At 43.5% G+C, this 23,966-nt stretch overlaps 1 protein-coding gene across 6 annotated transcripts in view; it reads left to right on the top strand.

Annotated features, from left to right (window-relative positions):
* Positions 1-23,966, top strand: part of rbbp8 (retinoblastoma binding protein 8) — a 111,122-nt gene that overhangs the window by 38,768 nt on the left and 48,388 nt on the right. For 4 of the 6 annotated variants that reach the window (XM_078398249.1, XM_078398248.1, XM_078398250.1 and 1 more), the window contains one exon: positions 21,680-21,877. In XM_078398249.1, the coding sequence (XP_078254375.1) occupies positions 21,757-21,877 (121 nt within the window). In that variant the 5' untranslated portion in view covers positions 21,680-21,756. Of the gene's footprint in view, positions 1-4,442; positions 4,460-19,020; positions 19,096-21,679; positions 21,878-23,966 lie in introns of those variants that run through there. The other 2 variants (XM_078398252.1, XM_078398253.1) reach the window with 2 other exon arrangements.

Consider the following 23,966-nt stretch of genomic DNA (forward strand, 5'->3'; position numbering starts at 1 on the left):
GGAATGGACAAATGATGTTTGGGTCTGAACTCTTCAAACTTATGGGAGGGGGAAGCTGAAAACGTGAGCCGGGGCAGGAAAAAGTCTGCAAAGTAATGGGTGGATATAGTTGATGGGAGGGGGTTGAATCGCAGTTGGGTGGAGTAAGTGATAAAGGCTAGAGATTAAAAGGAGTCAAAAAGGGTATCAGAAAGAGAAGAGGAGGAGTAAAGATAGGGGGGGGGGGGGGGGAATATGGGAGATGGAGGACTCGGGTGGGAGATGAGTTACGGAGGAGGATTAGAGGGTGATAGGTGGGGGGGGTAGTGGGAGAAATGGGTGTGCATTGAGGTAGGTCGGGGGGGACATTACTTGCAATTGGAGAATTCGGTGTTGGGCTCTGATTTGTTCTGAACCTTTTCATCCCTCTAGTTTCCCTCTCCCCTGACTCCGTTTCAAGAAGGGTCTCGACCAGAAACGTAAACCTATTTATTTTCTCCAGAGACGCTGCCTGATGTGTCGAGTTACTCCAGCAACTCATATCGTTGGGTTGTCAGGTACCCAGGGAGAATATGAGGGGTGCACCCAAAGAAAATAGTCGTTTCTTCTGTGAAAATAATTGAAATGGGGATCTGAGTATCTGCTGCCATTGAAAGAGGCTTGGAACTGCTATCAGTTTTTGGGGGCATGTGGTTTTGGGAGCTGTGGACGATGGGGATAGAAGTAATGGAGCGAAGCTTTCTGATCTGGGGAAGTTGAAGTGTAAAGTTCCTGGTTCTAGTGTTGGGTGGGTGGAGGTTGCAAGAGTATGGCAGTACTGGAATCAGTCTGGAATTATTGGGAAGAGTGTGGTAGGTTTTAGGAACAATCAACTAGGCTGCTGGGACTCAACATTAGGTACATGTTTGTTGGGTAAGGGTTGTTGGGCGGGAACCCTTCTGGTGCAAGGTGTTAATGTGCAAGAGCCATCTAAATACTGGTAAGCGTATGTGAACTCCTGGGAGAGTTAAGGTGCAACTTTTGTTTTGTTGTTTGAAGCACTTCTTGTGCTTGTATTCATTCGCTGCATTAAAGTCTTGGAGCACTGACATCAATCGATTGAGGTTTCGATGAGGTGGTTTAGGCTAGAGCCACCAAATCCTGTCAGATCAGAGCCATTGAATCCGGTTTAGAGCGCATGGCCAGAATGGTTCATAATGAATTGTCGCAAGGGGTCAAACTGCCACATGGAATTCACGAGGTGGGTTATGGTGGGTGCTGCAAGGTAGGTGCAGGACACAGTCTGGCTATGTAATGTAACATGGAAAATAGAATGAAAAAGTTGGAAGTAAACCAACGGAGGTAAGCATGGAGTATGATCCAGGTGTCTTTGTATTTCCAGCTACTCCTGTCCTTGTTTACTTGTGCCTTAATTTGAAGAGCCTGCTAAATCAGAAATGAAAATCTTGGTTCATTTTGTGGTTTCTCGTTCGGTTACATTCCCTGCTGCCGTCCCTCGTCGCCCCTCCTGGCCTCAAGGCTGTCATTGTGTCCCCACTGGTGCCTTGCCCACGATCGGTTAACTCAGCACAGCAGCTTGGGAATTGCAAACAAAGTTATCTTCTATGTGGTGTAATATTTCACATTATTGAGAGAGCTAAGTTTTTTTTCCCCTGTGGGACACATCGTGATAATTATCCTGTTAGTTTTCTGTTTGTTTCATCCTGTAAATATATACTCATTTGCCTTTCAGCTCTATATGGATTCATTTGGCTGATAGGAAAAGGGATGGCATTGTCAAAATACAGATCATCCATTCTCTTTTTCTTCATGATCTACCATGTAGACACCGTCAGCCATAGACTAAACGTGATAAATTTAAAAGCCCTTTTCCATGAAATGGTCACTGATGTCATTCTCATTGTATAACAGACTTTGGATCACAAAAGATGTACGTCCCTGGTGATCGGATTTCCACCTTGTGCAATGAGTTGAACAGCTGCAGTAGACTGAATAGAACAGAGTAACATAATCCTTCCCATTTGCTGATTAGTGACAGCTACAGTAGCTTGGTGGGCAGGTTTGATTTATTGAAATCTAGGCACTGTCGTGTAATACAGTGCTGGAACTTGCTGCATTTTAAAAAATACTCCTTTGCCACTTTTTGGAATAAAAGCCTTGTTAAAAGGGAAATGTTTGTGTTTTATTTCATGATAACACTGACTACAGTTTTTTGAAAGATACTCTGAAAGGGATACAAATGCAATAATTCCTTGATTTAAGTTGCCATTTAAATTGCCTATATTTTTAGAAACCATCCATAAGACTAGGCTTATACTCGCTGGAATTTAGAAGACTGAGGGGGGATCTTATTGAAATATATAAAATTCTTAAGGGGTTGGAGAGGCTAGATGCGGGAAGATTGTTCCCGATGTTGGGGAAGTCCAGAACCAGGGGTCACAGCTTAAGGATAAGGGGGAAGTCTCAGTAGAGCAGGCAAAATAATAAAAGATCCATCCCACCCCGGCCACCGTCTGTTTGTTCATCTGCCCTCTGGTCGACGTTTCAGGTCGATCAAATCCCGAACAAACAGACTTAAGAACAGTTTTTACCCCAGGGCCATACGAGAACTGAACACTACCTTTGCACTAGGCAACACCGTTAAAAAATCTTGTACTTAATATAATTGTATTTAATTGTATTTATGTATTTATTTGTTTTTGCATTTATTGCATATATGTTTGTACGCACCTTCAGGATTGGCTATTTTTTAATTTCGTTGTACTCGTTGCAATGACAATAAATGAATATTATTATTATTATTATTATTATTATTTTAGGACCGAGATGAGAAAACATTTCTTCACACAGAGAGTGGTGAGTCTGTGGAATTCTCTGCCACAGAAGGTAGTTGAGGCCAGTTCATTGGCTATATTTAAGAGGGAGTTAGATGTAGCCCTTGTGGCTAAAGGGATCAGGGGGTATGGAGAGAAGGCAGGTACAGGTTACTGAGCTGGATGATCAGCTATGATCATATTGAATGGTGTTACAGGCTCGAAGGGCCGAATGGCCTACTCCTGCACCTATTTTCTATGTTTCTATACCTTGGATTGTGTAGGAAGAAACTGCAGATGCTGCTTTAAACTGTAGATAGACGGTTCCTGTTACTGGTTCCTTTTCTCCAGAGATACTGTCTGACCCGCTGAGTTACTTCCACTCTGTGTGTATCTTGGATTTCTTTCCTTCGCCCTGTAAAGCAACTAGTTTCCAACAATTACTTGCCAGAAAAATTTAATTTTTATTTTTATTTTTTTTTTAAATTTTTTTTTTTTGAAAAGCATATGTACAAATCGAAATAAAAAAACAAAACACATTTGTTACAAAGTTCTTACATAGCTTCAATTTTTAAATTTTTGAAGAGAGAAAGTAAAAATAAAAATATAAAACTATAAACTTGGGAAGAGAGAGTAAGAGGGTTAAAAAAAAAAAGGATCTAACAATAAAAATTAACGGGATACATCCTCTCACAAACGCTTTAAATGTTTCTGTCTGCAAATTTTTGTTAAGTAAGTGTGAATTTTTAGAGCACCCGTTTTGGAGGTGTTACGCCGCAATGGATGCTGCGATCTTTATTTTAAGTTAGGAAAAGGGGACATACAACGAGATCTGGGGGTCCTAGTGCTTCAGTCACTGAAAGGAAGCATGCAGGTACAGCAGGCAGTGAAGAAAGCCAATGGAATGTTGGCCTTCATAACAAGAGGAGTTGAGTATAGGAGCAAAGAGGTCCTTCTGCAGTGAAGGATATTCTTGCTATTGAGGGCATGCAGCGTAGATTTACTAGGTTAATTCCCGGAATGGCGGGACTGTCATATGTTGAAAGACTGGAGCGGCTAGGCTTGTATACACTGGAATTTAGAAGGATGAGGGGGGATCTTATCGAAACATATAAGATTATTAAGGATTTATTCACAAAATGCTGGAGTAACTCAGCAGGTCAGGCAGCATCTCGGGAGAGAAGGAATGGGTGACATTTCGGGTCGAGACCCTTCTTCAGACTGATGTCAGATTATTAAGGGGTTGGACACGTTAGAGGCAGGAAACATGGTCCCAATGTTGGGGGAGATTATAATTAATTTTACTTGTTTTGTTTTTTTGCTAAAGGATTCACGTTTAGCTTTATTTTCTTTCCTTTTTAGGTACTTTCAAATGCTCCTATGATCTTTTTATACTCGTCTATTTTTATACCCTCCAGATTTTTTTAACCGTACCTGACTGATGCTTTTGAAGAAATAATTAGTTATTTGTCACTCGTTACATGTGACAATTAAAAAAACTTCATCAACATTTGTTATTTGGAACTCCTTGTGAATGCTACTTTACATGACATCGTATTTTCCTTAGTAATTTCCTTAGCTGCTGTTCCGAAAAATTGTGGAGTGTGGATTGCTTTCACACAGAAAATTAATCCAAATCTCCACATCTTCAACCTGCCACTTTAAGAGTAAGTGCAATGAGAAGACAAACTTAAAGGGAAAAATGAGAGAATTATATTTTACAGTTACACTCATCTGGCCTGGCTCGTATCCCTTCCAGACCTTTCTATAACCATCCACCTGTCCAAGGGTCTTTTGAATGTCATAATTGCACCCACCTCTGCTACTTCCTCTTTTACCTCTTTCCATATATACACAATCTGCTGCGGGGAAAAAAGTTGCCCCTTTTAAATTTTTCTCTTATTTTAACTTGTCTTTTTTTGAAGCAAAACATAATCAAACATAAACCTTTTTGCCCTGGTTGTAATAATTATATTCCGCCTGTTCACGATTTTTAATATAACCAGGAAACTCTGAATCATGAAGTTAAACTCCTTGAAAGGCAATAAAGAATGTTGACAAATTTATGCTTGAAGGAGATGTACACAATTTTCCTTCTGAGAGTTTTAGGAACTGCGCAGTGTTTTTCTCTCAAAATAATTGGAATTGAGGCCACCTTTGCACTGGAACAGTACATCCTAGAAATTTCATCCTAGAAATAACTGCTCTTGTGGACTAATACTTTCTGTTTTCAAATGCACCAATCCAGCTTTGACAAAATTATTTTGAATCAAGACAGAAACTACAACTCAAAGGTCACTTTAGCAGAAATGTGCAACAAATTACACAGATTGCCAACGGGGCCGTGATCAAGTCTGGTAGCTCCTTCAGTTGAAGAAGCCCTGTTTCACTCTATCAATATAATTGTGCTATTTCCTATCCTCTTTCCATTTTATTCTTAAATGCATAAAGATGTACTTTTCAGCTATGAATGAATGATACTTTATTGTTACATGTACCTGGGATACCGAGGTACAGTGAAAAGCTTTATTGTATACAACCTAGGCAGTACACAAGTGTTGCCACGTATTGGCACTGGCAAAGTTACAAAAGTACCGACTAGTCCTATCCACTGCCTGCCGCCACACTTGATAGCAGGCTCCCCCGTTCGCGTGTGACCCCAACCAGTTCACCCTTTGATCTCTGTCCCTCCCCCCCCCCCCCCACGCCGATTCCCCTTGAATTATACTTTATTGTCACATGTACCTGGTAGGTACAGTGAGAAGACATTAATCCTGAATTTCCTATTGCATTTATTGGTGACCGTCTTGTTCTGATTCTGGCATCCCTTGACTTCTCAAGTCCATGGAAACATCTTTGCCTAGAAATTCACTCCCCTGGTCTGTAGTGCTGAAGATGCTAATTAGTAGCAGTTGTATGTACATTTTGCTTCTGAAATTCTTCCCATTGAAGTAATTTTTCGAAGCAGAATACAACGTTCGAGTTCTTTGTGCTATCATTGGGGATGAATCTCTGGTCATAAGTCTGTCTATTTTCTAGAATTCTAAATAAAAGTACCCCAATGTGTTCAGTCAATCTTAGTAGTTAAACTCAGATCAGGTATTGTTCCTATAAATCTTTTGTGTATCTTACTGATAATGTGGAATTCTCTGCCTCAGAAGGCAGTGGAGGTCAATTCTCTGAATGCATTCAAGAGAGAGCTAGATAGAGCTCTTAAGGATAGCGGAGTCAGGGGGTATGGGGAGAAGGCAGGAACGGGGTACTGATTTAGAATGATCAGCCATGATCACATTGAATGACGGTGCTGGCTCGAAGGGCCGAATGGCCTCCTCCTGCACCTATTGTCTATTGTCTTGCCTAATGTCTTTAAAGTTGTAGACAGAAACGTCATGTGAACCTTTCTTTTCAAACACGGACAGTAATTTCTCTTTAGTCTGTATTGTTACATCCAACAGTCAGATTCAGCTCGTGGAAGAAAACAAATTTTGGCAGTTTCAGTGGCTTTGCTATCGGCCACAGGAGTTCATTAGAAATGGGAAATATGATACTGCTGTTGGATATTTGACCAGGCCCATTTCCTGTACATGATTTTCTAATTGTTTTTAAGGGATAGGCTTGGCTTGAGGTAATTAACCGATAGAGAAAGCCTGCTACTTTTTTTGTCAATGTCCTGATAGTTTAGCTGCTTTTAGTTGAAAATTGTGGCAATTTGGTTTACAGGAGTATGATTTAAGACTAATTTAGTTTCGTTTAGAGATACAGCGCCGAAACAGGCCCTTCGGCCTGCCAAGTCCACACCGACCAGCGATCCCCGCACATTAACACTGTCCTACAAACACTAGGGACAATATACACTTATGCCTAGCCAATTTACCTATATACCTGTACGTCTTTGGAGTGTGGGAGGAAACCAAAGTTCTTGGAGAAAACTCACGGGGAGACTCCATGTAGACAAGCACCCAGGTATCTGGTAGCCAGGATCAAACTCTGGTCTCTGGCTCTGTAAGGCAGCAACTCTACCGCTGCGTCACTGTGCCGTCCATTGTGCAGATTATTTGTCAAACACCAAAGACAGCTGCAGCAATGTCCATTACAATCATTGCTATTTGTCTTTGGTTGCACCATGTGTTGTTTTACATTTTTAACACGATAAGCCAGATAGTTATTTGAATAATTTGTTCAACACCTAGATATTCAGTATTTTTACCACTATTTTTGTATTTAATAAAAGTTTAATTTCTCTGAAGAGTATGATTAACATGTTTCCAAATTTCGTGACTCATCCTAATCCCAATTTGTCCCATAATTTTGCAGTGTTTTTAACAAGTCTATTTTGCAGCTGTAAAAATGTCTTTAGTGAAAACAGTATTATTAAGTTCCTGTATTTCAAATTCTCTGCATATGAGCATCCTCTTTCCTAAGAACAGAGATGAGGAAAAACTTTTTCACTCAGAGTTGTAAATCTGTGGAATTCTCTGCCTCAGAAGGCAGTGGAGGCCAATTCTCTGAATGCATTCAAGAGAGAGCTAGATAGAGCTCTTAAGGATAGCGGAGTCAGGGGGTATGGGGAGAAGGCAGGAATTGAGAATTGAGAATGATCAGCCATGATCACATTGAATGGTGGTGCTGGCTCAAAGAGCCAAATAGAAACATAGAAAATAGGTGCAGGAGTAGGCCATTCGGCCCTTCGAGCCTGCACCGCCATTCAATATGATCATGGCTGATCATCCAGCTCAGTATCCTGTACCTGCCTTCTCTCCATACCCCCTGATCCCTTTAGCAAAAAGGGCCACATCTAACTCCCTCTTAAATATAGCCAATGAACTGGCCTCAACTACCTTCTGTGGCAGAGAATTCCACAGACTCACCACTCTCTGTGTGAAGAAATGTTTTCTCATCTCGGTCCTAAAAGACTTCCCCCTTATCCTTAAGCTGTGACCCCTGGTTCTGGACTCCCCCAACATCGGGAACAATCTTCCCGCATCTAGTCTCTCCAACCCCTTAAGAATTTTATATGTTTCTATAAGATCCCCCCTCAGTCTTCTAAATTCCAGCGAGTACAAGCCCAGTCTATCCAGTCTTTCCTCATATGTAAGTCCCGCCATCCCAGGGATCAATCTGGTGAACCTTCTCTGTACTCCCTCTAAGGCAAGAACGTCTTTCCTCAGGTTAGGAGACCAAAACTGCACACAATACTCCAGGTGCGGCCTACTCCTGCACCTATTGTCTAATATGTGACTTCCGTTTAAAAAAAAATGCTGCTCAAGGAAACTTGAATCTTCCAGTAGACAACAATTAACTCTTCTGTACGTTAGTGTGTTCTGAATTACTTTTGTCATACTTTGTGACGGGTCCATTTGCAACCTCTGTCCCAAGGAACGCAATTGCCTGATTTCTCAAGAGACAGGAATGTGTGATCTGATTTAAATACAGGTGATTTTGGTCTTTGCCATATTTCGGAAGGATTTTTTTAATTGCCAGTTGAACTCATCCCCACTATGTCCCCCCAAATCACCTGTATTTAAATGAATATTCAGTCTTTAAAATGGAGTAAGGTTGCTGCACTGGAAGAAGATAAGGAATTTTAAATAAGCCTGCAAAGGAAGTGCAAGTGATACATGTGCTATAAATTGCATTAATGTCAGTGTTGTTTTGGTAGTCAATTTAGACACGCTGACCCCAAATGTTATTGGCTATTCTACATACAGTTTAGCATACTAAGAATTGTATGACCTCTGTAAAGATGTTGTTTATGTCTGAAAAAAGGACAGACTTTTACCTGGAAGTTGATTACGTGGCATGAGCAAGAAAAAGTTCAGGAAGGTGAAACTTGTGCAGAAGTTAATTGACACTGAAAGCTTCTGCCTTTGGATTTTGAGTTGAGTTGAGTTTTTTCAGCCATTCAGTTGTAGATTTGGAAATAAGCATTTTGAATGCAAGATATTTCTGCATCGGCAATAGATTACATTATTTTCAAATTGTTGGTTTCATCAAGATATAAAGTAGTGAATAGTGAGGCAGGCCAATTTGGTACAGTGTGTTTCCTGCAGGATGTGGGAAGTCGGGGGACACTGCTGGTGCTTCTGCAAAAACTACACCTGCAGAAATTGTGTCCAGGTGCAGCTCCTGAATAAACGTGTTGGGGAACTGGAGCAGCAGTTGGATGAACTCTGGGCCATCCGGGAGAACGAGAGTTTCCTGGACAAGACCTGTAGTGGGGTTGGCACACCAAGGACATGGGAAGAGCGAAGGTGGGTGACTGTGAGAAAGAGTAAACGTGGAGTGCAGGAGACCCCGTACCTACTGAAAACGGGTACACCCTCTTAGGAGCGGATGACACAATAGACAATAGGTGCAGGAGGAGGCCACTCGGCCCTTCGAACCAGCACCGCCATTCAATGTGATCATGGCTGATCATTCTCAATCAGTACCCCGTTCCTGCCTTCTCCCCATACCCCCTGACTCCGCTATCCTTAAGAGCTCTATCTAGCTCTCTTGAATGCATTCAGAGAATTGGCCTCCACTGCCTTCTGAGGCAGAGAATTCCACAGATTCACAACTATCTGACTGAAACGGTTTTTCCTCATCTCAGTTCTAAATGGCCTACCCCTTATTCTTAAACTGTGGCCCCTTGTTCTGGACTCTCCCAACATTGGGAACACGACGAAATTGAGTGGTAGCCAGGGCTGTGATTCCAACCCTGGTGCCGAGGCTCAATGGGGAAGAGTGACGTCAGGCAGAGCCATGGTGGTGGGAGACTCCATTGTCTGAGGTACGGACAGGAGATTCTGTGGCAGCAGGCGAGACTCCAGGACGGTGTGTTGCCTCCCTGGTGCCAGGGTCCAGGACGTCTCGGAGCAGCTGCACGGCATTCTCAAGAGTGAAGGGGAGCAGCCGGAGGTTGTTGTGCATGTTGGCACAAATGATGTAGGTCGAGAGGAAGAAGTTTCTGCAACAAGAATTTACGGAATTGGGTAGAAGACTTAAAAGCAGGACTGCAGAGTAGTGATGTCAGGATTGCTTCCAGTAATTCGTGCTCGTGAAGGTAAGAACAGGAAGGTAGAGGAGATTAATGTGTGGCTATGGAGTTGGCGCAGGGAGCAGGGGTTCAGATTTCTGGATAATTGGTATCTCTTCCGGGGCAGGGGTGACCTGTATAAAAGGGACGGGTTGCACTTAAACTGGAGGGGGATCAACTTCAAAGGGGGAAGGTTTGCTAATGCTACACGGAAGGGTTTAAACTAGATTGGCAGGGGGGTGGGATCTCGTGCAGGGCACAGGCACGTGAAAGGCTAGAAGTTGGTATGGAGGGCGGTGTGGGAAAGGTTAGTGGGCAGAATAGGCAGGTGAAAGGCGGAGAGCGAGGAAGGAGGGTTGGTTTAAACTGCACGTATTTTAATGCAAGGGGTCTGACGGGTAAGGCAGATAAGCTTAGGGCATGGATAGGTACGAGCGACTGGGACGTTATAGCCATGACTGAAACCTGGTTAAGGGAGGGGCAGGACTGGCAGCTCAATGTTCCGGGGTACAGGAGCTTCAGGAGAGACAGGGGTGAGGGGAAAAGAGGAGGGGGGTTGCATTGTTGGTGAAGGAGGATGTCACGGCTGTGTTCAGAGGCGACATTAGGAACGGTTCGTCTAGTGAGGCTTTATGGGTGGAGCTGAGGAACAAGAAAGGGATGATCACCTTGTTGAGGGTGTACTACAGACCCCCGAATAGTCAACGGGAATTAGAAGAACAAATGTGCCGGGAGATTGCAGACAGCTGCAGGTCAAATAAGGTTGTTGCCGAAGAGGATTTTATCTTTCCCAATATAGACTGGGAAAATCATAGCGTGAAGCGTTTAGATGGGGTGCAATTCCTCAAAAGTGTTCGGGACCGTTTTCTTAAGCAACATGTAGAGGCCCCCACACGTGAGAGGGCAACGCTGGATCTAGTGTTGGGAAATTGGGACGGGCAAGTTAATGAAGTGTGTTTGGAGGAGCCTTTTGGGACCAGTGACCACTGTTCGATTTGGTTTAAGATAGTTATGGATAGGGATGGAGAGGGTCCACGTGTTAAAATGCTCAACGGGGGTAAGGCCAACTTTGAGGGTATGAGAAAAGGTCTCGCTCAAGTTGACTGGAGCAGGTTATTAGAGGGGAAAAGAACATCGGCCAAGTGGGATGTTTTTAAAAGTGTATTGAAGAAAGCTCAGGATGTGTACGTCCCCGTTAGATTGAAGGACAAAGCAGGCAAACGTAAGGAAGCTTGGCTAACGAGGGAAATCTACATCTGTGATTTGGATGAGAACATACAGGGCAAGGTTAGCAATTTTGCTGATAGACAATAGACAATAGGTGCAGGAGTAGGCCATTCAGCCCTTCGAGCCAGCACCGCCATTCAATGCGATCATGGCTGATCACTCTCAATCAGTACCCCGTTCCTGCCTTCTCCCCATACCCCCTCACTCCGCTATCCTTAAGAGCTCTATCCAGCTCTCTCTTGAAAGCATCCAACAAACTGGCCTCCACTGCCTTCTGAGGCAGAGAATTCCACACCTTCACCACTCTCTGACTGAAAAAGTTCTTCCTCATCTCCGTTCTAAAAAGAGGATGGTTTTGCAGATAGTGAAGATGGTTGTGAACGATTGCAGCAGGATCTGGATCGATTGGCCAGGTGGGCGGAGGAATGGCTGATGGAATTTAATACTGAAATGTGTGAGGTGTTGCATTTTGGGACGTCGAACAAGGGCAGGACCTACACTGTAAATGGTAGGCCTCTGCGTAGTGTTGTAGAGCAGAGGGATCTAGCAGTACAGATGCATGGTTCCTTGAAGGTCGAGTCGCAGGTCGATAAGGTGGTCAAAAAGGCTTTTGGCACTTTGGCCTGCACCAGTCAGAGTATTCAGTATAGACGTTGGGAGGTCATGTTGCAGTTGTACAGGACGTTGGTGAAAACACATTTAGAATATTGTGTTCAGTTCTGGGCACCATGTTATAGGAACGATATTGTCAAGCTTGAAAGGGTTCAGAAAGGATTTACGAGGATGTTGCCAGGACTAGAGGGTGTGAGCTACAGGGAGAGGTTGAGTAGGCTGGGTCTCTATTCCATGGAGTGCAGGAGGATGAGGGGAGATCTTATAGAGGTATACAAAATCATGAAAGGAATAGATCGGGTAGATGCACGGAGTCTTTTGCCCAGAGTAGGGGAATCGAGGACGTAGGTTCAAGTTGAGGGGGAAAAGATTTAATAGGAATCCGAGGGGAAACCTTTTCAAACAAAGGGTGGTGGGTGTATGGAACAAGCTGCCAGAGGAGGTAGTTGAGGCTGGGACTATCCCATCATTTATGAAACAGTTAGACAGGCACATGGATAGGACAGGTTTGAAGGGATATGGACCAAGTGCAGGCAAGTGGGACCAGTGTAGCTGGGACATTGTTGGCCGGTGTGGGCGAGTTGGGCCGAAAGGTCTGTTTCCATACTGTATCACTCTATGACTCTATGAAGCATTTATTATTATCATCAGGCTTTGCAATGAAGAGTTGATCTTAGTGATCTTTTAGTTGCTGGAATCACAAAATGCTTGAGAAACTCAGCGGTTCAGGCAGCATCTCAGGAGAGAAGGAATGGGTGACTTTTCGGGTCGAGACCCTTCTTCATTCAGACTGTTGCTGGTGTTTTACATACAAAATGAGCTTTAGTAAACGAACACATTTGGAAAGTATTATCCATAGACAATGAACAACTAATGGGCATGTTTAAACAAACCCCATGCTGCATTAACATTTTTGCATGATGCCAGTGAGGAATGGGTTATGTTGCAAATATCTGTTATGGATTCTTGTTCCAAAAATATTTAGACTTGTCCGTAACAGCTGCAAAGACAAGTTTGTACTTGTATCTTGAAGATTACTTTTGGGGGAAAAAAAGCACATTGTTAAAATTTCTTTTTGTGTTAAACAAACTGCACTTCTGTTGAATATACATACAGTGGAAGTTTGTTTTTACACAAGAAATAGAAAAAACTCTCAAATGTCTAAAGGAATTTATATATCTTAAGTCGTAAGACAGATACTAGAAATTTTTGCTGCTAGAATCGTGAACAAGAAGCACTGCACTGGAGGAGCCCAACGAGTTGGGCAGCATTTGTGGGGGGAATGGACATTTCAGGTTGAGACCATTTTTGAGATGAGTCCTGACATGCCGAGTTTCTCCAGCACTGTGTAGTTTTTCTTAAGTGATAAGACATCTGGCTTGTTGAAGGAAGTATCCATGTATTATAGATGCTGGGAATCCTTGTTTGAAATGTATATTCTTTTGCATTGACGATCATGCCATAATTATACACAAAATGCTGGAGTAACTCAGCAGGTCAGGCAGCATCTCGGGAGAGAAGGAATGGGCGACGTTATTACATGGAGGCATGCAAACAAAGGGGGACATGGTGTGGGGGGGGGAGGGGGGGGGTGACCAAAGAGGGCAACATCGCCCATTTGATGGGAGAGGTTGAGTATGTTTGTGGGTGTTTGCGCCTTCACCAGTGTGTCCCATATTAACAACTGCCGTGTAACAACGCATGTTCATGTCCCTTAAGGTCTTTGCCATTCACTTCATCTTGTAGGCCCAACTGTGCTTTTTAATATGTCAGTAACGTCACCCATTCCTTCTCTCCCGAGATGCTGCCTGACCTGCCGAGTTACTCCAGCATTTTGTGAATAAATACCGTCGATTTGTACCAGCATCTGCAGTTATTTTCTTATGCCGTAATTATATAACAGAAGTTGTGTGTATAGATCTGAAGACACAAAATGCTGAAAGTAAGCAGCACAGTGGTGCAGCGGTAGAGTTGCTGCCTTACAGCGCCAGAGACCCGGGTTGCTGTCTGCAGGGAGTTTGTAGGTTATTGCTGTGACCACGTGGGTTTTCTCTGGGTGCTCCGGTTTCCTCCCACACTACAAAGATGTACAGGTTTGCAGGTGAATTAGCTTCTGTAAAATTGTAAATTGTCCTTTGTGTGTGTAGGATAGAGTTAGTGTACAGGGTGATCGCTGGTCGGTGCGGACTCGGTGGGCCGAATGGTCTGTTTCCATGCTGTATGTCTAAAGTACTCAGCAGGTGGAGTGGGAATGGGGGAGAGTGAATCAATGAATAATGTTTTGAGTCATTGACCTTTCGAGCTCTTTCAATCTATTGTGCTTGAAGTGGCTTTTCAAAAGACCTATCTAATTCCTCCTCCTGTTTCATGGTGGCCTTAAATTTTTCATTTTCAAGTTTGAATCCATTTTCTCCTTAAAAGTTTGTGGGTGATTGCACCTTCACAAGTGTGTTCCTTTCAGCCAGTGTGTTCCATATTAACAACTGCTGTGTAACAACGCATGTTCATGTCCCTTAAGGTCTTTGCCATTCACTTCTTCTTGTAGGCCCAACTGTGCTTTTTAATATGTCAGTAATTCTTGGTCATTCAGCTGTTTCCATCAATTAATTTGTTCAACTGACAATTTATAAAACCCTACTGAAATATGGCAAAGAGCTGTTCATATGTCTGGTAAAGCAACATATATAATGGCCCTCCTCCATTATCATAGTGAGGCCCAGCGCAAATTGGAGGAACAGCGTCTCATATTTCGCTTGGACAGTTTACACCCCAGCGGTATGAACGTTGACTTCTCTAACTTCAGATAGTTCCTCTGTCCCTTTCTTTCCCCTCCCCCTTCCATGTTCTCCCACTGTCTTCCTGTCTCCCACTACATCCTATCTTTGTCCCGCCCCCTCCCCTGACATCAGTCTGAAGAAGGGTCTCGACCCGAAACGTCACCCATCGCTTCTCTGATGCTGCCTGATCCGCTGAGTTACTCCAGCATTTTGTGTCTACCCGCAACATTTATACCATGAGTTTAAGGTTTTGTGTGGCTTTTTCCAAGAGGGAATTTATCTCATACCTGACTTTATATTTGTGCGGCAGACGTAAGGGAGTGACATATTTCATTGTTTGATCTGGATTCTGCATTAACAAGCAGTGAAGAACTTGATTTGCCACTTTGCCACTTGTATATGCCGTTCATGTCCTGTTGGATCCTGCTTTGAACTGCCCATATCCTATGAGACTGATGATACCCAGGGAGAATTGTTGAGGTGTGTGATAAAGTGCTTAAGTACACGCTAAGATACAACGCATCATTTTATTGAAGCACTTACATCATAGGACCTGCAGTACATTACAGCTCCGAGCTGCTACATCTACTGCCTGACGTAGGCGAGTTCTTAATATTATAAAGTACATACTAGGCGAGACTACTACTAACAAGCACTACGATCGGCTAGCATGCAATAGCCCATCTACATCTCTTGTAGAAATAAACGAACAACGGTAGCTCAAGCAATGAAAAACAAAATGTGAAGAATATACTAGCAAAATTACACAAAATCGCCATATCTAACGGGTGGCCTACAAACCCGTCCGGCCCTCCAATCTAGTCTCCAATTGGAGGCGTGGGTTCGAATCCCACTTCTGACACCATGTGATAAAGTGCTTAAGTACACGCTAAGATACAACGCATCATTTTATTGAAGCACTTACATCATAGGACCTGCAGTACATTACAGCTCCGAGCTGCTACATCTACTGCCTGACGTAGGCGAGTTCTTAATATTATAAAGCACATACTAGGCGGGACTACTACTAACAAGCACTACGATTGGCTAGCATGCAATAGCCCATCTACAAGGTGTGAACGAGTTCTCTTTCTCTTGAAGGGATAGAGAACAACAGCTTTCATACATCCCACCCTTGTGTTGGGGGAAGCATGCAGAAATTAGATAGCATAACATTTAGAAAAGCTATAGGCCTAGGGAGAGGGGGTCTGTTATCCAAATAATGAGATGTTATTTTATTCAGATTTGATCAAAACACAGCAAGAACCAGAGTGCACGTAAGTAATTTGAGAACAAGACACATCTTCTAAATCCGGACCAATTTTATGGGGAGGGCCAACTTTATTGATATTGAGGGAGTGCAGCGTAGGTTCACCAGGTTAATTCCCGGGATGGCGGGACTGACGTATGATGAAAGAATGGGTCGACTGGACTTGTATTCGCTGGAATTTAGAAGGATGAGAGGGGATCTTACAGAAACATCTAAAATTCTTAGAGGATTGGACAGGGTAGATGCAGCAAAAAATGGTCCCAATGCACCAGGGGTCACAGTGTAAGAATAAGGGGTAGGCCATTTAGGATTGAGATGAGGAAAAACTTTTTCACCCAGAGAGTTGTGAATCTGCGGAATTCTCTGCCACAGAAAACAAGCCAATTCACTGGATGTTTTCAAGAGAGAGTTAGATTTAGCTCTTGGGGCTAAAGGAATCGAGGAATAAGAGGAAAAAGCCAGAACGGAGTGCTGATTTTGGATGATCAACCATGATCATATTGAATGACGGTACTGGCTTGAAGGGCCAAATGGCCTACTCCTGCACCTATTTTCTACGTTACTATCATTGTTGGTTTTAATTTCTAAATTTTCTAAGTTACTATCATTATTGGTTTTAATTTCTAAACCTTTCCTTGTAAACCTTGTAAATTTCCCCGGCGTGGGACAAATAAAGGAATATATTATTTTTATTATTATTATTATTTCCAGCATTTTCAGTCTGGCTTCAGATTTCCAATATCTGCAATACTTTGCTTTTGAAAAGAACTCTGAAGAGATTTATTTTTTTGAATGCTCCTAACGAACGTGAACGTGCTTTAGGACATGGTAACCCCTGAGACAAAAGCAAATTACATTCAGGTGAAACCTCTTGAGACAAGATTCTGTGATATTCAGAAAAATATACCAGCTAAATAGTTTTATTTTCTCCCATTTGTTCTTGGAGAAATGTAAAGTGTGTGGCCCATTGTCATGCCACACTGTGTGGCCCATTGAAAAGGGTTGTATCTGCCATTCTTTAAGGTGGACTTTAGCTCACCTATGCTGTAGAGGGCAATTTAGAATTTGATTTCTGAGATCCAGAAATTCAGATCAGATATGTTCCCTGCGTTGTCACATTCCTGGATTTCTGATGCTCAGCCCGGCATGGTCCTCACTTTTTGATACTAAGTCTGCCAATGAGTAGCTCTTCAGCCTGAAATCAGGTGGGTCATAGATCGATACAGCGTGGAAATTGGGCCCTAACATGTCCCAGCTACACTCGTCCCACCTGCCTGCGTTTGGTCCATATCCCTCCAAACCCGTCCTATCCATGTACCTGTTTCTTAAATGTTGGGATGGTCCCAGCCACAACTACCTCCTCTGGCAGCTTGTTCCTTGCATCCACCACCCTTTGAGTGAAAAGGTTACCCCTCAGATTCCTATTAAATCTTTTCCCCTTCACCCTAAACCTATGTCCTCTGGTCCTCGATTCACCTGCCCTGGGCAAAAGACTGTGTGCATCCTCTGTGCCAGGGGACCAGTCGTGATATTTGGTGGATTGGGGGGGACAGTGAAGGAGCAATGCCCTACCTCTGATCTGGAGTGAGAGCCACATCACGAAGCTTGGTAAACTGCCAGACAGAAGGGAAGGAAATGCTGTTTGGAGTCATTAATGTTTTCTGGCTCTTTATCTACAGCAATGGATATTTATTGTCACATACGCAAATAAACATTGCACAGTAAAATTCATTTTGCATGTAATATTGCCGGTGCCGCCATGTGTGCTGCCATTTTATGGAGTTAAAGTCTGGATTGCCGCATGTTGATTCTACCGGAGCGGCTCCCCATCCTCTCCAGCACTAATAAAAAGGATAACCACAGTTCTGTTTAGCCAGGAGATAAATACCAAAGATAATAGAGCAGAGCAAGATAGACCACTCCACCCTAAAAACCGTAGCACGTAACGGCGCCATTTTAGTAGTCAGAAACTTGCAGAAACATTTTAAAAGAAAAATAACAAAAATCTGTGAATTGATAGATGAGATATATTCTGCATTTTTATGGTATCATCACACATACTGTTCCCCCAAAAACACTGATTACACTGCGCGAGGCATAGCGAACGGCGGGTTTTGCTTACTAAAATGGCGGCCGTTACACCTCAGTATAGGCGATTTCGACTAAGTGGTTCATCTTGCTCCTCTAGTATCTTTCATAAATACTGATATAAATCTGGAAAGACACAAAATGCTGGTGTAAGTCAGCAGGTCAGGCAGTATACCCTGGAGAACATGGATAACTGACATTTCGGGTTGGGACCCATTTTCAGAACACCATCTTGATAAAATTCTGTGATTAAGAAAAATGAGAAGAGTTGTTCTTTTGCCGGCTTAAGACTGCAGGGCTGCATTGTTACATTTTGCATGGCTGTAATTTGCCATCTGGTCCCTTGACAGAATCTGGGTCCCAATGCACAGCATCTGACAAGTGCTGTAGGTGAATGGCTGAAATCATGGCAGCTGTTTCTTTATTGCAGTGTCCATGCCTATCTTACTGTTGAATGTGGATTTTTCAACCATCAGCAGGCCTACAGAATGCAATGGGATCACAACTGCACGTTCCAATATTGTCTACTTTTCTCCATCTAGTTCGATCTATTTCTTTTAGATTTCTTATCCATCGGAGGTATTGTTGGGGATTTTTCCTCCCTGTTGTAATTCATTTTTACTAAATTTGGTGGTTGATGTCATTCATTTCTTCAGCATAACTGGTTGAGCATGCAAGATCTCTTTATTCTCTCGTTTGCGCGCGTAAGCACCACAAACCGGAACCGCCATCAATTTAGCGATTTTAAATCTGACCTTCCCATCCAAAACTTTCACAATTATTCTGTGACCTTTTTCATATATGTCTCTGGTTCTTCTAAATTCAATGCAACATGTTTCATTGTACACGGGTTCTGTTGTACATTTAATTTGAAAACAGGGAACCATAAAATCATGCCAATGTGCTGGGATTGACTGCAGTGTGGCCTGTTTTAGCAGACGTTTTTATTCCTCAATCGCCTCTTCAGGTTGAACTCTCCTTTGATGGAGACTGGTTGAACCAGTTTCCAGTTGACTGTAAAACCCGTTTGACTAGCTTGTTTTGCCAACAAATTCTGGTATGATTCCCAGTCTCAGAGAATGTTCAGACCTGCTCAACCAGTTGTGTAAAGCATATTAGGTTATCCATTGCATTTGCACATATGCCTCTGCAGAATCAGACAGGCAGGGCTGAGAAGCAGCTTTCATGGTGACCAAGTGTGGTCCATATATATGTTGCCTCCTGCAATTCGCATGTAAGGATCGTAACTTCAGAGGGTATCAACATTCAATGTTCACGAATGAAACGTTACCTCAGAATTTACACTTAAAGGTATGTAGTGTATACTATTTGATGTATTTCCAGTTCAGTTTCAATTTTAAATGTATTTGTTCGTAGTTTGATATTTAAATATTCATTATCACGTAGGAGGAATGGTTTATTGTAAGCTTTCAAACGGACGTTGCTTAATTGTGGAAAGATTTTTTTGTTTCTGTAAAGAAAAGGTGGTCTGTTCATTTTTCTACTTTACCATCATAATATTTAAATTGTCAAATTTGCTGTAAATGATTTTTTTTGTTGATGGAAGTGTGTACGTATGACATATTTCTAAAATTGAGAAAATGAGTGCTTCTGGCTTTCTTTTGGTAATTGATTTAACCAGTTGTCCAATAGTGTGTGAGGAGCTGAGCAGAAAGGAATGGGGGCATGTTTTGTCACGTCTAACAATACTGGAAACCTCAGTATTTCAAGCAGAGATAGTCTTTTATACCTCACTGAGCTTCAATTCTATTTTGTGCAGTAACCATAGTCTCTTGGGTTGTAATTCACTTAAGACACCATTGCAATCCACAGTTAAGGAGATGGCAATGACTGCGTTCATTAGACCAAGTCTTCAGGATTTTTGGTTGGTTCAATAGAATTGAGCATAATATGATGAGAATGGCTGGGAAAGGGACTTAAGGTCCAACTTGTTCACATTTTACTACGTTTCACAATAAGGCAACAGCATGTTTGTTGACCAATTATAACCTGAGATTACTATTAACTAGTTTTCAGTAGAAGAATACGTTGAGGAAATCAAGGATAAGTTTTGGAAATTGTTGATCCAAGCCCACCTGGTTAATCCAAACACACTGCACCTACAGACGTCGTCTCTCCAGTTATATATAAAATTAGATCTTGAAAGAGATTTATTTAATTTGCATTATTTGGACTGGTCTATGGCGCCATGTCCTGGCACTTCCATATTGATTGCAAGTTCTTGGCAAATGCATTCACCACAACATTTCACCCCTTCGGGATACACTGTCAGGGGCACCATAGTGGCGCAGCGGTAGAGTTGCTGCCTTACAGCGCCAGAGACCCGACTTCGATCCCGACCGCGGGTGCTGTCTGTATGGTGTTTGTATGTTCTCCCCGTGACTTGCGTGGGTTTTCTCCGGGTGCTCCAGTTTCCTCCCACACTCCAAAGACGTACAGATTTATAGGTTAATTGGATTCAGTAAAATTGTAAATTGTCCCTTCTGTGTATGATTGTGCTAGTGTGCGGTGATTGCTGGTCGGCGCGGACTCGGTGGGCTGAAGGGCCTGTTTCCGCGCTGTATCTCTAAACTAAACTAAACTAAACAACTAAAATTTGTCTGAGCCTAAAAAGATCTTGGGTTAAAGATGATACTAGTTGATCACTGAACCTAACTGTTTCTGCCTATGCAACATTTCTTTTTTTTTTAACCCCTGCCTCGTTCCTACAGTTAGCAGAATCATCTCTCAGGATGTTATCACCAGTAACATTCTCTTTACTGTAATGACAGTAGATTGCAATACACTTCAGATGATAGCCCTTTCATAAGTGGAAGTAGCAGAATTAGACCATTCGGCCCGTCAAGTGTACTCCACCATTCAATCATGGCTGATCTATCTCTCCCTCCTAACCCCATTCTCCTGCCTTCTCCCCATAACCGCTGACACCCGTACTAATCAAGAATCTATCTATCTCTGCCTTAATCCTCAACCCTGGGGACTCGTCTTGTTCCTGAAACCTTTTGTCTCATCTCACTCATAACGTAGAACAGTACAGCACAGCACAGGAACTGGCCCTTCGGCCCACAATGTCCATGCACAACATATGCCAAGATAAACTCATCTCATCAGCCTTCACAAGGTACATACCTGTCCATTCCCAGCATATCCATGTGTGTGTCTAAACACCTCTTAAACAACATATCTGTCTCCACCACCATCTGTATACTAAAACTCTCGTTTGTTTGTTTGTTCCTGAACTACAGCCAAAACAGTACACGACAATATTAGGCCCACCTTACTCACCGTCGTTCCTTTGCTGCTAATGGAAGAAGTTTCATTGAAATCAGTGTTATATTTTTAAAGTTATTCACATTTTAAAGTTTAAATCTATCTCCTAGGGAGGGAGGGAGGGAGGTGGGAGGAGGGAAGATAAGGGGTTTGAGTGGAAGGGAGGGAGGAGGGGGGGAAGGAGGTGCAGGGGAGGGGAAGTGGGGAGGGGGTGGGGGGAGAGGGGAGGGGGGGAGTAGAGGGTGCTGGACCAATCAATGCAAGAGAGATTTGGGCCCAACGAGTCCACTTGGTCTAGTTCCCTTTAAAAGTTAGTAAAAATTAAAACTTTATCCAGTATCTGCCCCAGAAGTATTTGTTTAAAGAAACAATCAACAGGGTGACTGTGTAGTTTATGGAGAAGGTTTGCTGCCTGAGAATTTGAGTTTTTTTTTTTAAAATAACTTATTTACGGTTTCTTTCATGGAATGTTTGAAATCGTAGATTGTTTCTTTAATTTGGCTCCATCTGGTTACCTGCTGGAGAAGGGAGGACATTGAGGAGGCGAGTTGATAAATGTTCTCTTATAATCTCTAAACCAATTTTTGCCCAATCTGTTTTGCAGGTGAAGATTGACTGAGGAGGGAGGATTTTGTTTTAACTGTAGCATGTAGCTTTGAAAATCCACGTGCAAGCCGTATCATGAGTAACTCCAGCGTGGGCTGTGCGAGTCCAGGTGCAGGAAGCACCGCTGAAGCTGCTGCAGATCCATTTAAGGATGTTTGGACCAAACTGAGAGACTGCCATGACAACGAAGTGCAAGGTGACTACGTCAACTGGGCTAGCATCATTTATCACTTTAAATCTGCATGCATAGGATAGTCGCTGTAAGTGTTTCGGTCACTGTGTTCAATTCATGAGAAGGTATGAACATAGCCGGAGAAAACAAGCTGGTGTTTCTCCTTTTTACTGTTTTTTTTCTCTCCCTCTCTTTTGTTTTTCCACTCTCGCATTCCCATTTTATCGCTCCCTCCCCCTTCTCTCTCGCTCCCCCCTCTCTCTCTCACTCCCCCCTTCTCTCTCTCTCGCCTCCCCTTCTCTCTCTCTCTCGCTCCCCCCTCCTCTCTCTCGCTCCTCCTCTCTCTCTCTCACTCACCCCTCCTCTCTCTCTCTCGCTCCCCCTTCTCTCTCTCTTTCGCTCCCCCTTCTCTCTCTCTCGCTCCCCTTCTCTCTCTCTCTCTCTCTCGCTCCCCCCTTCTCTCTCTCGCTCCCCCTTCTCTCTCTCGCTCCCCCTTCTCTCTCTCTCTCGCTCCCCCTTCTCTCTCTCTCTCGCCCTTCTCTCTCTCGCTCCCCCTTCTCTCTCTCGCTCCCCCTTCTCTCTCTCGCTCCCTCTTCTCTCTCTCGCTCCCTCTTCTCTCTCTCGCTCCCCCCCTCTTCTCTTGCTCCCCCCTTCTCTCTCTTGCTCCCCCCTTCTCTCTCTCTCTCGCTCCCCCCTCTCTCTCTCTCGCTCCCCCCCTTCTCTCTCTCTCTCTCTCTCTCTCTCTCTCTCTCTTGCTCCCCCCTTCTCTCTCTCTCTCTCTCTCTTGCTCCCCCCCTTCTCTCTCTCTCCCTCCCTCTCCCTCTCTCCCTCTCTCCCTCTCCCTCCCTCTTCTCTCTCTCGCTCCCCCCCTCTCTCTTGCTCCCCTTCTCTCTCTTGCTCCCCCCTTCTCTCTCTCTCTCGCTCCCCCCTCCTCTCTCTCTCGCTCCCCCCTTCTCCCTCTCCCTCTCCCCTCTCTCCCTCTCCCTCTCTCTCTCTCCCTCTCCCTCTCGCTCCCTCTCTCTCCCTCTCCCTCTCGCTCCCTCTCGCTCCCTCTCCCTCTCTCTCTCTCTCTCTCTCTCTCTCTCTCTCTTCCTCTCTCCCTCTCTCTCTCTCTCTCTCTCTCTCTCTCTCTCTCTCTCTCTCTCTCTCTCTCTCTCTCTCTCTCTCTCTCTCTCTCTCTCTCTCTCTCTCTCTCTCTCTCTCTCTCTCTCTCTCTCTCTCTCTCTCTCTCTCTCTCTCTCTCTCCCTCTCCCCCCTCTCTCTCTCTCTCTCTCTCTCTCTCTCTCTCTCTCTCATAATATAGAGAAGCATACCCTGTTAATGTTAGTAATTCATCCGTTCTGAATCAACTTTAAATTAAAAACCCAGCTCTTTTTGGGTGCCTGGCTTCAATTTGTGAAATGATATCGCAAATATCGCACCTCTGTGCATGTGGAGGCATGCTCGAGTGGTACGTGCACGATACATTTTACCTGTTTTCAATTTTTGAAAATTTGATTGTGAAATGTTTTTAAGGATTGCACCTTTTGAATAAAATCGAGTATGTCTCTGACTAGGTCTGTTTTTAACACGTAAAAAACAAATGTCGCAAGAACGCAGTTGGACCTATGGTACAATTTATAGACAATAGGTGCAGGAGGAGGCCATTCGGCCCTTCGTGCCAGCACCGCCATTCAATGTGATCATGGCTGATCATTCTCAATCAGTACCCCGTTCCTGCCTTCTCCCCATACCCCCTGACTCCGCTATCCTTAAGAGCTCTATCCAGCTCTCTCTTGAATGCATTCAGAGAATTGGCCTCCACTGCCTTCTGAGGCAGAGAATTCCACAGATTCACAACTCTCTGACTGAAAAAGTTTTTCCTCATCTCAGTTCTAAATGGCCTACCCCTTATTCTTAAACTGTGGCCCCTTGTTCTGGACTCTCCCAACATTGGGAACATGTTTCCTGCCTCTAACGTGTCCAACCCCTTAATAATCTTATACGTTTCGATATGGAATGTTGGCATTCATAACAAGAGGAGTTGAGTATAGGAGCAAAGAGATCCTTCTGCTGTTGTACAGGGCCCTAGTGAGACCGCACCTGGAGTACTGTGTGCAGTTTTGGTCTCCAA

Source organism: Rhinoraja longicauda, chromosome 4 (assembly GCF_053455715.1).
Source record: "Rhinoraja longicauda isolate Sanriku21f chromosome 4, sRhiLon1.1, whole genome shotgun sequence".
NCBI classification, from domain to species: domain Eukaryota; kingdom Metazoa; phylum Chordata; class Chondrichthyes; order Rajiformes; family Arhynchobatidae; genus Rhinoraja; species Rhinoraja longicauda.